Source organism: Triturus cristatus, chromosome 7 (assembly GCF_964204655.1).
Source record: "Triturus cristatus chromosome 7, aTriCri1.1, whole genome shotgun sequence".
Lineage (NCBI taxonomy): Eukaryota > Metazoa > Chordata > Amphibia > Caudata > Salamandridae > Triturus > Triturus cristatus.
In genome coordinates, this window is record NC_140590.1 from 1696353409 (window position 1) to 1696370599 (window position 17191).

The following is a 17191-nucleotide window of genomic DNA, read 5'->3' on the forward strand; positions in this document are numbered from 1 at the left end:
GCTTCCCTGCAGCGACCCCTTTCCATGGTCGCCAGCATTTCTTTAATGTCCGCGCACATAGTGCTCTCCGGGGTAGCTGCGCCGGCCGCCACTGCCGGAGCCGCGACATCGGGCCCCTTAGTCTTGCGGGGGTCAAACGACAGTTTAGGCTGGGTCTTGTCGCCTTTGCCCATGTCGCTTCCAAGGGTCCGCGTCCCCGACCGTCCCGCCACTCCAGGGCAGGCCCCGGTGTCCGTCCGGGGGCCCTCACGACAGGCAACCCCCAACAGGGCCGGCCGGGGGGGGGTACCGCCGCTCCCCGCCGATGTGCAATCCGCTGGGCTCTCCAATGTGACCGGGCTGCAGGGGGACCAGGTCTCCCGGGTCCACTTCACGTGTCCGGTCCCAGTTCTCCGCTCAGGACCTATTTCGAGTCGACCCGCAGCGGCACCGCCCAGCCTTCTCCCCCAAAGGGTCGCACTCACCGCCACCGCAGGGCGCTCCTCGTATCTCCACGTCTTTTGCCGCTGTCCGGCTCCGGGCTGGCACCTCGGGGGCAACAACAGGTCACGGCCGACAACGAGGCCTCCACACGCAGGACAGGTGGCGTTAGCGCACCCCAGACCGTGCCAGCGCACCACCGAGACTCCCGAAGCCCACCGCCAGGCCACAGCCAGGGCGCCGGGGGCCAGCCCTCCAGGTGTCCACCGCAGTCCACTGCCCTGCCTCCTGGCGGCCGGAGCCGCGCTCGCACAGTCACGATGTCGGAGCCGGCCTAGCTCCGTAGCGGATGTAGCGCGGGAAGGTGTGCCAGCCGAGGCGCTCCCCCCGAGGATCTGGATGGGCCCGCAGCGGGGTCCAAGTGAAGAAGACGCGGCCTTCGCCGAGTCGCGGATGCGGGGGGGGGGACCGCTCCGTCCACCGTCGTCCAGCGGCCGCTCCGCCGCCCGATTCCAGCCTTCCGAGAGGTGCACCCCTCCCTCGCGTGGCTGCCGGGTGAGGGCTCCCCCCCGCGTGGTACACCGCCAGGCAGGGATCGCTGATGGGCTCAGGAGCGCAGGGGGTCCACTCGCGGCGGATCTCCGCCGCCGGGCAGTCAAGGGCGCGACTCAGCCGGGGAGGGGGGGGGAACCCCCGTGCCGCCCAGCCCCCACCTCCTGTGATTGCACGCACCTCCCGAGCCCCCTCCGGGGGCGTCCGCACCTCAGTTCCGCCTGCTCCTCGCCCCGCGGTCGATGATCTCCGCTGACCGGGTCCACCCCTTCGCAGGCAACCGCACGTCAAGCGACGCTCGCCGGCGAGGTCCTCAGGATAGGGCGGGGATGGCGGCCCAGCACGCCAGTCAAAGCGCCGTCCACGGTTCCGCCGCCTCTCGGCGCCGCCGATCACCGCTGGAGCTCCCTGTTGGGGCAGTCGAGTGCGAGAGGAGATCCCCTCGTCAGTTCGCCCGGTAGCTCAGCTGTTAAGGATACTTGCAAGGATCGTTAGAGGGATAGTGCAGGGAGCTCCTCGCTCACGCGTCCGCCATGATCCCCGGCAAGCTCCGCCCCCCTTCCTGTCCATGTTACCACTGGGAATGAACGCTTTCATTGAGAGCCAGTAAAGACCTCCAAAGTACCTCAGATCAGATTGGTCTCCATTGCCGGAAACGAGTACTGGAACTGAGAAAGGAACTCCCAAGAGTTTATGATGCACCTATGTCTTATTTGGTTATGGCTGGTAAGTTATATCCAGAACAACACCAAAATACAGAAAGGGGCCAGACCTTCATAGGGTGGTACTATGGTGCTGGAGGGGAGGCGTGTTCAAGAAATATGCAAAGTTGGGCGTAATATTACCACTGCTAATGAGTGATATCAGATTACCAGGGGATATATGGTGGAAAAGAGTAGTGTCAGCGTTTAATAAGGTGAAGTAATGCAGAAGTGGTGGAGTTTAATAACTGCAAGCTGCCAAAATAAGTGCCTCTTTAGGTCTCACATAACAGCGCAAGCTGGCTGTTGGTGAAAAGGCCTATAGTAAGCTTACAGTGGGCTTCGAGCCCACCCCCTGGCTTACCATTGTTTAGCCTCATTGTCACTCTTTCCTTGCTTGCTTTTTATTCATCAGCTTGTGTGGGCTGTATTTCCTCTTCTTGTCTTTGTGCTTCCAATAAAGCATGGGCACATTTCTTGTGTTCATGCACTGCTCACTGAAAAGCCCTAATTTTTTTTATTTTTTTGGTTAAGTAATCCACAAGAGTGTTGCGTTTTCCAGCCGTCTCCGTCCTTTACTGCTCCTCCCACCCCGCTGCACTCTGTGTTGCTGTCTCTCACCTGTGTGATTCTCCCCTGTGTCCCTCAATATTGTGCTCGCTCTCGTATGGTTCTCCCCATGTTGCTTTCATGTCGATGTGATTTCCCCCAACAGCTTCACGTAAATCTCTCTAGCACGTGCTTCTCTTCCTCCAGCACTCCACATCCCTATCACCCGTGCTGTTTACCCTCCACCATCTACTGTAGTGCTTCCTCCACCGGTGCCCTCCATGTTGCTTCTGCCCCTGGCCTCTGTATTGCTTCTGCCTCCATGTGTTGCTCTGCTTTCCCCAGAATAGCTTCCTTCCCCCATCTCATCCCTCTGTGTTGCTTCCCCCACTTCCCAATACAGGGCCGGCTCAAGGGAGGTGCAACTGGTGCCACCGCACTGGGTGCTGACTTCAAGGGGCGCTATGTTTACAAGTCTATTTTGGTTTAAAAAACACCTGCTGACGCATTCCTTGCCTCCAGAAATTTCCAGGCAACAATAACAATTTCAAGATAATTCCGGTGATTAATGTTCTTCCTGGAGAGAGATCAGAGTTTTCTCTAGTTGAGGTTTTGACTGATCATAAAATAGCACAGAGGATTCATAGGCCTGCTGAAATGAATGTGTACCAAGCAGATCACAAAGTGCATATAATGTAAATAGGTCTGTGGGTTACTGATTTTCTAAGAGACATCCTTTTGTTACTTTCAGTTTATAAGTTAAAATCCTAAAATAGAACAGTGAATTATTAACTGTTATCTAAGAACTGCATGCACACTGTAAAGTACAGATTAGAGCATAGAAAAATGCTGTAAAAAGGGTTCATCATTTGGGTAGACACCGATTCTTATTCTTAAAGAGAATCCCAAACTATGGTTTTCCATTTTCAATTCTTTTCCAGACCAAGGTCTCTTGAACTTTACTGCCTACCAGTATGGATGACATGTCACTCCTACACCTTGTTGTCCTCTGTCTTAGTCTCATTTCCTATCGGCTGATTTACACACATATGATTCATTGTCTCTGTGTAATGTGTGTGTAATGCAAAGTGCCATGACACCTTACACTGGTATGATTAATGCTATATAACTAATTAAATGCATCTGAAAGAGAGTGGATATAGAGACTTGAGGGATACTGTTAAAAGGTGGTGGTGAGGGAATCAGTGGTGGAGATGGTCGCCACCTCCACCATGAATTGTGGGGTACCAGCAAACACTGTTGCACTGGATGCCACCAGCGCTAAAGCCGGCCCAGCCCCAATACAACTACGATCAGTTAATAAAAAGATCAAAGCACCTGCATCATTTTCTATATGTGCATGTGTGTTGCGTGTGCATACAAAAGGATGTGAGCAAATGCACCATAGTGCCTTTTTATTTACTCTTTAGCCATTCTGAACTGTATCAGGGATACTGAACAGCATCACTATAAACCATTGGTAAAGCCAATAAGTCCCAAAGGTGAGACTTTTTGGCTTTGCCAATGCTAGCTTTTTTATGCACATGGAACACTCCAGTAATTATTTTGGCTTGAGTACAGAAAATTTTCATGCCAATCATGAGTGGAAGGACCCCTCACCTGAAGGATCCGGCGCAGCTTCCTGGACAGACGTACAGCATTTGCGTGCAGCCCCTCCCAAGCCTTGAAGGTCTTCTCCTTTGTTTCCACAAATGTATTCCAGCAGTAAAAGTAATCTGACAGGGGAAAAAGGAGAATCAAAAACTTCTGAAAATCAAATTCCATCACACCCCTCTCCTTTTAAGGCATAACGCCCAGTTAGACCTAGACTTAAAGAACCTCTTCTGACCACAGTCTGTCTCACCTTAGAAGGTAAGGACTCCCAGTAACATCTGAAATTAAATGACCTCTTCTGGCCATAGTATACCTTACCTTTAAAGGTCATGAACCACAGTTAGACTTAGACTTAAAGGGCCAGTCTGCCTCACCTGAGAAGGATGTGACACTCAGTTAGACCTTCCATAAAAGACGTCTTCTGACCACAATCTCTTTCAGCCTTGAAGGTAAGCACCCCCAGTTACACCTGAACTTAAATGACCTTTTCTGACCATAGTCTGCCTTACCTTTAAAGGTCATGACCCCAGTTAGACTTAGACTTAAAAGGACCTATTTTCACCTTAGTCTGCCTTGTCTTAGAACAGAGGTCTTCAAACTGGGGGCAGGCCCCCCTGGTGGGGCCTTAAGTGATCTCGGGGGGAGGGAGGGGGAAGGTGCCAGTCTCTGGCCAAGAGAAGCATCATGCTTTGTTTTAAGTGTTAAAAACATGAGCGGCAGTAAGCCACTTTTTAATGGGCCATCACTAACCACTTTTGTCTTTTATATTCTGACAGAGAGTATGTGTAAAAAGGGGTAACAGAGCTTAACTGCAATGTTTAAATATGTTTAGACATATTTAAACATTGCCAATTTAGCAGAATAATTGTGAAAAAATTGAGGGGGGCCTCAGGATATTTTTTTTACCGGGGTGGGGGGGGCACAGCATTAAGAAATCTGAAGACCGCTGCCTTAGAAGGATGTAACGCCCAGTTGGACATTCCATAAAGTACCACTTCTGACCACAATCTCTTTCAGCCTTAAAGGTAAACACACCCAGTTACACCTGAACTTAAATGACTTCTTCTGACCACAGTCTGCCTTACCTTTGAAGGTCATGACCCCCAGCTGTACCCCAGCCTGGTGCAGGCGTCGCAGTCCTTCAGGCTCAGCATTTTTTTCCTCGCAGAAGTAGAGGCGAGAGGTGAAGATGCGAAGGCGCAGGTTGGGGTGCTCCTGCAAGAAGTCGGCGGTGTGCCGAGCGCAGTCGTAGCAGGGACTCCAGGAAGTGAACCAGGTAATGCGGTAGCATCGATGGGGGTCCATCTTCCAGCCCACAATGTAGCGCAGGAAAAGCAGCTCAACATGGCAGCCTAACCTGTTGCGGAGGTAGCCAAAGTCCATTGAGCAGGAGGTGGCACTGTCCCGCACCTTGATGATGTAGCACAGGTAGGTCTCATGGCGGCCACGAGCCCAGCGCATGTTCTTGTAGTGATACAGGAACTTCGTTTTCTTCATTAGTATGCTGGGGAGAGAGAGGGAATGTGGGAGAGGAAAATCAGTTGTTACAGCGCATGTTGTAATAAACCATGTCTTTTCCATAACTTTGTATGACGCATTGTCGCTTGCAAAGCATTGTTTTACAGTGTGGTATTTGAAAACGCATTATGTGATGTAACTACTTATATATACATCAAACTCCTTGCGCCGTTTCTTCTCTCGGCTTTTCAAGAACGGACGACGGACCACAGGTACGTGCAACAAAGTTTATTCTGCTCCCTTGCACCACATCACCAGCATGACGTGTTTCGATCCCACATATATTATTATAATTTTTTTTTTGACAAATTGAGAAGAAGATAATTCCCTAGTGTGATGTGAGCCTCATTTGCAGCCCATGGAGAAGGGTCATCGAAGAGGTATATATATATATATATATATATATATATATATATATATATATATATATATATATATATATATATATATATATATTCACTTAAAAAACCGTAGGTGTCACACATGTTATAGTTAGCTGGACATTTCCCTCGTAAAAAACCAATGAAATTCCCCCGTTATAGTTAGTGCAGGCAACTATAACTCACGCGACCGCAATCCTCTGCTGATGACGTCAGATATTACATCACTGTATTTAGACACCTATTTACCCATGTCTTCTTCCATTAATCTTTAGCTATACATATATTACAAATATTTATTTTTCAGAAAGACACATATTTAATCAGTGATGTAATATCTGACGTCATCAGCAGAGGATTGCGGTCGCGTGAGTTATAGTTGCCTGCACTAATTATAACGGGGGAATTTCATTGGTTTTTTACGAGGGAAATGTCCAGCTAACTATAACATGTGTGAAACCTATGGTTTTTTAAGTGAATTTGCAAGGTTTTTTAAATGCTAATTCCTAAAATGCTAAGTTATGTATTTATTAATATTTTTTTTTCAGGTTCTTCACCGTGCGCGCATATATATATATATATTATCTACTGGCGGTCGCCAGTAGATAGTTATAGTTAGGACCGAGTTCCCATAGGAAATCTGAAAATTCTATTTTGAATAACTTTGGCGCCGGTTGACTTATCTTCGTGAAATTTTCAAAACTAATGGGGTGCTCCGCTCAGCTCCTACCCTGAAAGTCTCGGGGTGATTCGTCAAGCGGGGGCTGAGAAAAAGGGGGGTCCCAAAATGTGTTTTCCCCATGCATTTTCTCATAGGACCTTTAGTCGAAGGTACAGCCCGAACGGCTGAACAGAATTACTTGAAATTTGGCAAAGAGGTAGTCCTCAGGTCAGGCATGTGCCTTTTGCATATATGGTGTCAATCTGTTCAGTAGTTCCTGAGAAAATTGCAGTTAAAAGTACATAAATATCTATATGCGCGCACGGTGCGCGCACCATAATGTCCGCGAGCGTAATTCTGATTGGTGGTTAGATGTCAGTCAACATTCAAATCGGTCGAAATCAGGAAGTGTCGGACGCCATTTTGTGTGTGACAGTGAAAAAGAAAGGTGGAGAACGTGAAAAGGGGGCAGGGTAGAGGGTTCCTTACCCCCTAGCCTTTGTCAGGGGGTCCCTGAAGGACCCCGAAGGGTGAAAAAAACATTTTATTTTTTTTCAAAAAATCGCGGGGTGCGCGCACCGTGCGCGCACGGTGCGCGCACCAAATGTCCGCGAGCGTAATTCTGATTGGTGGTTACATGTCAGTCAACATTCGAATCGGTCGAAATCAGGAAGTGTCGGACGCCATTTTGTGTGTGACAGTGAAAAAGAAAGGTGGAGAACGTGAAAAGGGGGCAGGGTAGAGAGTTCCTGACCCCCTAGCCTTTGTCAGTGGGTCCCTGAAGGACCCCGAAGGGAGAAAAAAACATTTTATTTTTTTTCAAAAAATCGCGGGGTGCGCGCACTGTGCGCGCACCGTGAAAAACCCTTAAAAAAAAAAAATAACATTTTAAACTGTTTATAAGTTTATAGAAGATGATGCTGTTCAACTTTATCCAAATTAAAAAAAAAAGAGCTGGGCCATTCCATATTACAGGATACAGTCAATCTATAATTATATACATAGGTAGTTTATTGTAAAATAAATATATAAAAAATATAATAATACATACATAAATTAGCATTTAAAAAACCTTACAAATTCACTAAAAAACCCATAGGTTTCACACACGTTATAGTTGTAAATTAGCATTTAAAAAACCTTGCAAATTCACTTAAACAACCATAGGTTTCACACACGTTATAGTTAGGAATTAGCATTTAAAAAACCTTGCAAATTCACTGAAAAAAACATAGGTTTAACACATATTATAGTTAGCTGGACATTTCACTCGTAAAAAACCATTGAAATTCCCCCGTTATAGTTAGTTCAGCTACCTATAACTCGCGCGACCGCAATCCACTGCTGATGACGTCAGATATTCCATCACTCATGACATGGTCAGTGACATCACTCATGACATCACTGATGACATCTCAAATGACATCACTGATGACATCACTGATGACATCAGCCTTGTGATAGAGTGGCGGTCGCGCGAGTTATAAATGTAAATATATTTATATAGCGCAAATCACCAACCGGTCTCTAAGCGCTTGCTTAGGGAACCCGTCCTGGTATTCCCCTGTGAGATAACCCAGCAGGGCATCCACAAGGTGAAAGCCAGGCATCCCGCCGCAAGGGGCCATTGTGGAGATCAAGCAAGCTATTGCCCAGAGTCGCAGAGTGTGAACCCATGAATCGAGTATGCACTGGAGCGAGAATTATCGAGTCCATGGACAATTTACGGACTCAAGACCCAGCCGAGCCAGGAATTGAACCCTGGTCCCGGGCTGACCTCTGCTTCCAGGTCTGCCTACTCTAACCAGTGAGCCACACTTCTCCACTAGCTGAACTAACTATAACGGGGGAATTTCAGTGGTTTTTTACGAATGAAATGTTCAGCTAACTATAACATGTGTGAAACCTATGGTTTCTTCAGTGAATATATATATATATATATACACACACATATAAATACATATATGTGTGTGTATATACACATATGTATGTGTGTGTTCCAATCTAAGAGCAAGTGTAGTTTACATGAAGCTGATGAATCCTGTCCGATTTTAACCAGCATCAAAGAGATGACGGAGAAAGGGGTGTATAGACAAATATGTAGCCAGAGCAAGAGGGACCATACCCAAAGGGGGTGCAATAGAAATGGGATTATCCTAAAGAGCAAGGGACATACTAGAATGTGGTTAAAATGGAACTGTACGCGGGTGCGGAATTAAAGGAATAAAACCGAGACAGTTAAATTGTCATGTTTACATACACATGGCAGCATCAAAACAGGGTTCCTAATCAAAGGAAATGCACAAGACAGGAGTTATAGGGTCCATCCATATAGTTGGAAACTGAGAAATGGTGGTTATAGAAAAGATTTGCCAATAGTGATTAGGCCATGATGAAGGACATTATGCTGGGAATAAATGGTGGGCAGAGCAGACTTACTGTGCCTATATGTGTGGCCACTTCAGCAGATGCTCTGTAAAATGTTCCCGGAAGAACGAGCCTTATGCATACTGTTAGAACTGAGGGTCTCTAGTTGGCTGATGTAGGTACCTTAGTCCAAATAGGGACCCTTGCTTCTAGTCAGGGTAAGGAGGGACACACTCTTAGATAACCCCTGCTCACCCCCTGGTAGCTTGGCATGATCAGCCAGGCTTATCTCCAAGGCAATGTGTAAAGTATTTGCAACCACACTCACAGTAACACAGTGATAACACCACAAATGGACACCACAGTGGTTTCATAAAAATAGCTGTATCTTTATAAAAAGGAATATGATGAGACCAAACGATAGAACTCTAACATATACGTATTCGTAATATTTTGCTTTGCCGGTTATTAGGCCAGCAATCACTTGTAGGTTCTTGCGGTATTAATGAGAAATTCACGATCTCTAATGCAGTCCTAATACCTAGGGGGGTGCGCTGCTGCACTCTCGACGCTTGTTAGACGTCCTGCTTGGCGATCCCAATTACGTTGCAGCCTTCTCCTTCGTTGACGATCTTGGGCAGATTCCTTTCGACGAACACCGATCACGATCCCTTTCACCTTGTAGCTTCCTTAGCTTCAAGAAATCCTATAGAACGTTGCAGCTCGTGGCGGCGATCTTTCCTCACAGCCTCAGTTACGATGACGGCTCGGGCAATGCAGTCACGGGCACCTCATAAACAGCACCACGGACCACATGGAAGTCTCAGGCATGCAAAAAGCACACGCACCAAGCGTCGCTGAGACATGGTCCTTAGCTTCAAGTAAACCTTTAGCACATTACTGCTTGGGCCGGCGGCGGCGATCTGTACTCACAGCCTCAGTTACGATGACGGCTTGGGCCACAAACAGTAATGCCGCAGCGTGGACGATGTTTCACACTCCGGGGGCAATGTGCTCACGGGGCAGCTCGTAAACAGCACCACGGACCACACTGCAGTCTCAGGCGTGCAAAAAGTACACGCACACAGCATTGCTGAGATACACTTTATGTTCCTGAGTTTCCAAAACCGGGGACCAGCTCTCCTTGGGCCCTTGGAGACAAGTTACTTCAGGACACAGCACACAGCAAAGTCCTCTCAAGCAGGGGGACACAGCACACAGCAAAGTCCCTTGTCCTCTCCTCAGTCAAATCAGCAAACTGCCAGCCAGCCCCAGAACTCACACAGCAAGGGCAGTCCTTCTCTTCAGTCTCTTCAGCTGTTCTTCTTTGTCAGAGGTTCCTCTTGATCACAAAGTAGTTTCAATACTTTTTCGGTGTGGATTTCAGTCTTGAGTTCAGGGGTTTCAGCTCTTACATTTATACCCCTAAATACCTTTGAAGTCTTTGTGTTCAGGGGGCTCTGACCCCTGTCCAAACCAGACCTGGGTGTTTTCTTGCCAGTGCACACCCTCTGCCTTCGATAGTCAGGGTCACATCCAGGGGGCTACCCCCCTCCATATCAAACTCAGGCCAGCCTGTTCCTATCTCACCTACTCCTCCCTGGGGTCAGGACACTTCCCAGACCCTGTCACATCCAAACCCAGACAGGCAATACACAACCAGGCAGAGGCACACAGGATGGTTTAAGACAAGAAATCAGCCACTTCTAAAAGCGTGGTTTCCAAACACACAATTCAAAAACCATCTTCACAAAAAGATGTGTTATTAAATTCTGAGTTCAGGCACACTAAACTCCATCCCTCCATCTTATGCTGGAAACATGGGACACAGCATTCCCCATTCTGTCCTATGAGCAAGATGGCCTTGCAACAGTAAAAAACGAATTTGGCAGTATTTCACTATCAGGACATGGTACACACCTCAGTACATGTCCTACCTTTCACATAAACTGCACCCTGCCCAGGGGGGTACCTTGGGCCTACTATAGGGGTGTCCGATGTGCATAAAAGGGGAAGGTATGGCCTGGCAAGTGGGTGCACTTACCAAGACAACAAGGCAGTTAACAAACTGCGCGCAAGCACTGCAGTGGCAGGCCTGAGATCGCTTCTTAGGGCTACTTGTGTGGGTGGCACAATTAGTGCTGCAGGCCCACTAGTAGCATTTGCATTACCAGCCCTGGCACACATAGTGCACTTTACTAGGGACGTTGCTAGTAAGGCAAACATACCAATTATGAACAACCAATTACCATAACACTTTATACAGGGAGCACTTGCACTTTGACACTGATCAGCAGTGGCAAAGTGCCCAAAGCATCTAGTCAGCAAAGCGAAATCCATCACAGCATCAAAAATAGAGGAGGTAGAGGCAAAAAGTCAGGGGTAACCACGCCAAGAAATGCCAGGTCTAACACGTACATTACAGCATTTTAGAAAGCGGTTGATTTTAAAACAAAATGTATATACCTTTGCCATTTACTACTATGAAAAGTAGAGGGATTTTAGGCGAGAGACAGGTAAAATTAAGGCATCTGCAGACCTGCCACCTCACATGCTGTCACCGTGTGTCACACGATTTCGGCTTTCTTTACGTGGTCACCCAGTGACGAGCCGAAATCACATGGTGGCAGGAAAAACAAGCTGAAATCCACTGGAAAGAGTGGATTTTCAGGTCGTTTTCGGAAGCTGTAAGAAGCCAATGTGCATAAAAGCTGTGAAAACACCCCAGGACATTGCCTTTGTTTTTTGGTTGTTTTGAAGGGAAGGGGGGGTGTCTTGGTAAGGGGCAGAGTACCTCTTGGTTGACTCTCGGCACCAGGCCTCGCCTCCTCCTCACAGGATGAAAATATTTTGTACGTGGGCAGGTATGCATTTGTGGCTTGAAAACTCTGGAATCTCCCACCTAAATCGGGTTTACTCACTGGCATGTATTCTTATATACGCTTATAATGTAACAAGATTGGCATTTGGCTCAAAGATTTTTGTTGCTGCAGGTAATATTGTATTCTGCAGGGTTTTGTGTGTTCCATTGTAATAGGTCGCCATCTAGTGGCGACACAGCATTACACCCATTACATCCGGTGCTTAATTTGTAAAAAACGAAAAAGGTGCCAGCTGCCAATGACAGTGCCAACGCAACTACTTACCATCACAATCATAGAAGAGTAGCAATTCCTACTATTCTAGGCCCCCAAAGCTAAAGGAATGGTTTGGGAGGCAGATATTAATCACTGTAAATGTAAATTGAACTAATAAACAGCTGTTGTTGTGCTTATACCTAAATTAGACAGACAGTCCTTCTATGTGGCAGACTGTCACAAGCTTCGGTGCTGGCAATTAAGTGCTGGTGCCGAGCACCGGAAACCACAGGCTCAAATTAAGCACATTTACATCACTTTGTGGAAGCGCTGCTGCACATGGCCAATAAACCAGTCCTCATCAAAAATATCTTAGCCTCCTCTTCTGGTATGATCCAGGGACATCTTAAGGATTTTGGGGGCCCGGGTCAAACATAACATGGGCTCCCTGCTTGGAACAACTCAGAATTTATTTTCCATTTTCAGCTCATTCAAGCACTAAGCAACTATGGTCTGATCAATGACAATCCTCTTCATTGACCCCCAAACATGTAAGGGCACCACAGTCCTTCAGGAGGGCCTATTTAATATATATTGGAGACCTGGGAGCCCCTTTCCATGTTGTGAAGGGGGACCTGTCATTTTTGCACTATGCCACTGTCTGGGACTGTCCTGAAAACGTTTGGGTCTATTACGATGTCGTGCGGATCGCCACCACCCGGCCGGCGGTGGCGATCCGCATGACATCACGGCACAATTTACTCCCGCCATATTACTATTGCGGGGAGTACAGCAGCGGACGGAAAGTCAGTCTGCCGCTTTTCCGCTGGTCGCGTTGCCGGCCGGGCAGAAAAGGCAGACAACATGGGCACTGCCATCCATATTAGCATGCTTGCGGTGTGTATGCCTTTCCATGGCGGAGACTCTGCCATGGAAAGGCACCGCCCACCACAATGTAAAAGGTGTGGGATGCGACCACCAGGGTGGCGGTTGCATCCTAATTGGCATAGCGGCACCGCTGCACCTCTGGCAGTCGGTCCCGTTTACTGTTACGGTGGCGGCATCGTAATGGGGCCCCCTTAATTATGCGGCCCCAAGAAAGGTGGGGGCCCTGGGCCAGAACCCACTTTGCCTATGCCTTAAAATGTCTCAATCTTATCCCTTTAATTCTCTCCTCGCTGTCAACACCGTGGACCATGGACCATGCCCCACTCCTGATCTCATGACGTGATGGCTGCATGAGTGACGTTGCCTTCAACCACCACTTCCACTTACTTGGCTGTATGTGATTTGAATTTTGAAAAAATAACTTGTAGAAAGTACTTCTAGTAGAACTTCTCACGCATACACATTCCTTTGACATTTCCATCCAGAAAGCATTCAAGCAGTAATTGTTCTCAAACACGTACATGCCCCTCAGCTCGACAAATTTAACTCTGTCTTTTTTTGCGCCCAGAATAAATAGATACATTTATTCTTGCTGTTTTTCCCCCCTAGTTTTGGTGATTGAAAATATAATCTCCCGTTCTCCAGGTCTCTTGACTTCTGTGTTTCAACATGGGTGCCTCCCTGATCCCACCGCGTTTTCTTTCCACTGTCTGGTCTCCACTTTCTTTCTTAAGTGCTCCTTCTCAAGTCTGCTTCATTCTCTTTTTGTGTTTTTTTTAGGTGTAGCAGTACCAGTGCCATTCACACAGAATTTTAATGCTGGGCGTTTGTCCAGCGCTGTAAAATCAGCATGAATAGCCTCTCGCACAGTGCAAGAGACTGCTGCTTCTTTCTGCCACTCAAGTAGAAGTTCTACTCGAGCGGCAGCTTCTTCAACGCGAACGGAAGGTTTTTCAATGTGAGCAGTAGCGACCATCTGCGACTGCCTGCATTGAGAAATCTAGCTGGGAAGCGGTCTAGCGTTGGATTTTTCTCGCTCGTGCTCGCCAACTTAGCGTACGAAGTGGAGTTCACCGCCCAGGATTACTAGACACCCAGGTCTCAACTCAGTTTATGGGTATCCTCCTGTTGTGGTTAACCCTCTAAAAGTGGCATTTTCAAAATTGCAACTTAAAATCGGACTTTACCATTAAGGAGGATTTTTAATTAAAATAGCTGAGACACCAAACACGAAAAGTCTACCTATTTCCAATAAAATATTTGCACTTACTAAGGGGCCGATTCCGATCCTGGTCGGAAAAGCACCGAACGCGATCCAGCCGGAAAAACGATGAGCCGTACGCGTGTTTTCTGACCGACTCGTACAGCTGTACGAGCGAGCAAGTACGATGCGAGCTACGTGAGATTCACTGAGCGAGTCGTTTCCGGGTCCGAACCGCTCCGTACGTCTCGGTCGGAAGCTAACCGTGGCGTGCAATGGATGCGATTTATAACCGAGCCAGTATGATGCACGCGTCGGACAGCCTGTGGCTCGCAAAAGCTCCCAGAGTCGGACTTCGGGGGTCCGTGTCGGAGCCCTACGACTCGGACACAGGGGCCTATGGGTCTCCCCAATACAGGCATGTACGGTGCAGATGGCACCGATCTGTACACACTGTAGGGGGCGCACTTGTTCGAGACGTACCCATTCAGTTAATGGGAGCACATGTACGTGTCGTACAACTGGCTCCCATTGACTTCTATGGGAGTCCGACCGAACCGAGTCCGACAGCATACGTGCGCTTCGTACTCACTCGGTCGGACTGTAGGGGTCCGGCTCAGTTGGAAAACACTCCGGATCCGACTCAGTCGGAGTGCTTTCCGACCCGGATCGGAATCGGCACCTAAATGTAATAAGGTAACACAAGGTTCTCCTATGGGAGCGGTAGGCCTCTCAGTAGTGAAAAAAACTAATGTAAGAGCACTTTAGCGCTGGTTAGTAGTGGTAAAGTACACAGAGTTCTAAAACCAACAAAAACAAATTCAGCAACATTGGAGGTGTAAAGGTAAAAGGTTTGGGATTGACCCTGCAGAGAGGAAATGGCCTTTACAACCCAGGCTGAGCCATGCGCGCCATTTCTCTGCAAGCGTATCAATGCATTAGCATGGTTAAGGCAGAAAGCGGTCTAGTGTCAGGATGGGCAGGAAGAGGAAGCCTCAGAACAGGAAACTCTGGACATGGACAGGTAAGTGGGGCTGGGGCAATGCTTGAGGTGGTAGTTTTTAGAGGTGGGGGGTCTGTTTTATGGCTCAGGGCAGGGCAGGGGTGATTGGGGTAGATTGTGGACGGGGTCAGGTTTTTAGGGCTCGGGTCGGTTGGTAATTTTAAGGGCTGGGGTTGGGTTCGGAGAGGAGTTTGTAGGGGTAGGGGTAGGGGACATTTTAGGGATCTGGGTGGGAGGCAGGGTACATTTTGGTGGTAGGGTTTTTTGGCTTCAGGGTGGGGAAGGGGTAGTTTTAAGGGCAGCACAGTGGTACATTTTAGGGCTGAGGGTGGGGGGGCTGAGGTAGTTTTTGGTAGGGGTCAGGGTTTCAGGTGCCAGGGCGATGAAAGTGTAATGGGTAGTTTTAAGGGCAGGCGGGGTATGTTTAAGCCTCAGACTGGGGGCAAAGTAGGGGGACAGGATTTTAGGGCTTAGGGCAGGGAAGGGGGTTTGGATAGTGGTGATTTACCAGGCAAATCCCTCTACCAATCATGCCTTTACAACAAAATTGCATGGTGAGGGCAAGCGTGGAAAGGAATGTCCTATTACTTACCGGTAATCTTCATTACTCCGGGTCCCGTAGTCCTCGACACCGTCATGGACAAGTGAGATCTACTATCTCACTGACAGAAAAAAGAACGAAGGAATGCTGGACCTACGCTCCCCCTCCCACTGGGAGTACTTAAGGAGTACCGTCCCAGCATTCCTCCTGAAATACCAAGCACCAATGAAGGCCGGCAGACAGGGAGGGAGGGAGGGAAGTCATGACGGTGTCGAGGACTACGGGACCCGGAGTAATGAAGATTGCCGGTAAGTAATAGGACATTACCCCCAGGTCCCTCCGTCCTCGACACCGTCATGGACAAGTGAGAAATACCAAAGCAAACACCGGCATTCATACCAGAAAACACAACAAACCACCAGGATAGCAAACAAACCCAGAGATTTATTGGAAATAAGCAGAAAAAAACATTTAGGAGCGAACAGAGCTCAACACCCCCAATGCAAAACCTCCATCATCCCCCAAAAGATTGAGGAGACGATAATGCCTGATGAAGGTATTAGAAGAGGCCCACGTGGCAGCCCTGCAAATCTCAGAGAGAGGAACACCCCGAACCTCCGCCCAAGAAGCAGCCACCCCTCTCGTAGAACGACCCTGAACCCCCAAAGGAGGAGGAGAACCAGACAGAGAGTAGGCCAAGGAAATGGCTTGCTTCAGCCAACGGCCGATGGACACAGAAGAAGCCTTACACCCCAGAGAAGCCGCACCAAAGGAGACAAAAAGGGAGTCCGACTTGCGAAATTCCGCAGTTCGGTCAAGATAAATGCGCAGAGCCCTGCACACATCCAACAAAGACCACCGGGGACCACCGGGAGAATCCACGACAGAGCCCAGGGAGGGCAACACCAACTCCTGGCACCTGTGAAATTGCGAAGAAACCTTCGGCACAAAGGAAGAATCCAGGCGGAGGACAACCCCACCCTCCGTGAAAGACAGAAAGGGAGCACGTGCCATCAAGGCCCCCAACTCCCCAAGACGTCGAGCAGAGGTGACAGCCACCAGGAAACCCACCTTGAGGGTGAGAAACTTTAAATCCACCGTCTCCAAGGGCTCAAAAGGAGGACCGACCAAAACCCGCAGGACCAAAGGCAAGTCCCACAGGGGAAAAGAAGGGCGAGGCACAGGCCGGGAAACAGTAAAACTGCGAAGAAGACGAGAAACCAATTCTTCAACATCCGAAAGATTCCCCCACGGGGAACGAAAAGCCCGAACAGCGGCCCACTGGGCACGCAGCGTAGAAACAGCCAAACCCTTCTCGAAACCTTCCCACAAAAATTGAAGGACAACCGGCACGGAACAGAACAAAGGGGAGACACCCAACGCAGAACACCAGCGATTAAAATTACCCCAATGCCGATCATAAGCCTTAAGGGTAGAAGGTCGTCGGGAACGCTGAAGAGCCATCGCTAAATGTTCCGGAAAACCGCGCCGACGCCAACCCTGCCTTTCAACCTCCACACCGACAACCGCAACCGGAGAAGAGACAGGCACGGGGAAGACCGCAGAGGAGACGGAGACAGAGGAAGAAACCAAGGACCCTGCACCGCCAAAAGCCGCACCGTCGGAAACCAAGACCTCCGAGGCCAAAACGGTAGCACCGCCACCACCTCCCGATCCTCCTGACACAACCGGGCCAGAAACCTGGGAACCAGCGCCAGG

General features: G+C 48.7%; 1 protein-coding gene across 1 annotated transcript in view; it reads right to left on the reverse strand.

Annotated features, from left to right (window-relative positions):
* AICDA (activation induced cytidine deaminase) overlaps positions 1-17191 on the reverse strand; it is a 50954-nt gene that overhangs the window by 13200 nt on the left and 20563 nt on the right. The window contains exons 2-3 of the mRNA XM_085614624.1: positions 4922-5340; positions 3843-3958 (exon numbers count right to left, since the gene is read on the reverse strand). Of these exons, the coding sequence (XP_085470750.1) occupies positions 3843-3958; positions 4922-5340 (535 nt within the window). The remainder of the gene's footprint in view (positions 1-3842; positions 3959-4921; positions 5341-17191) is intronic.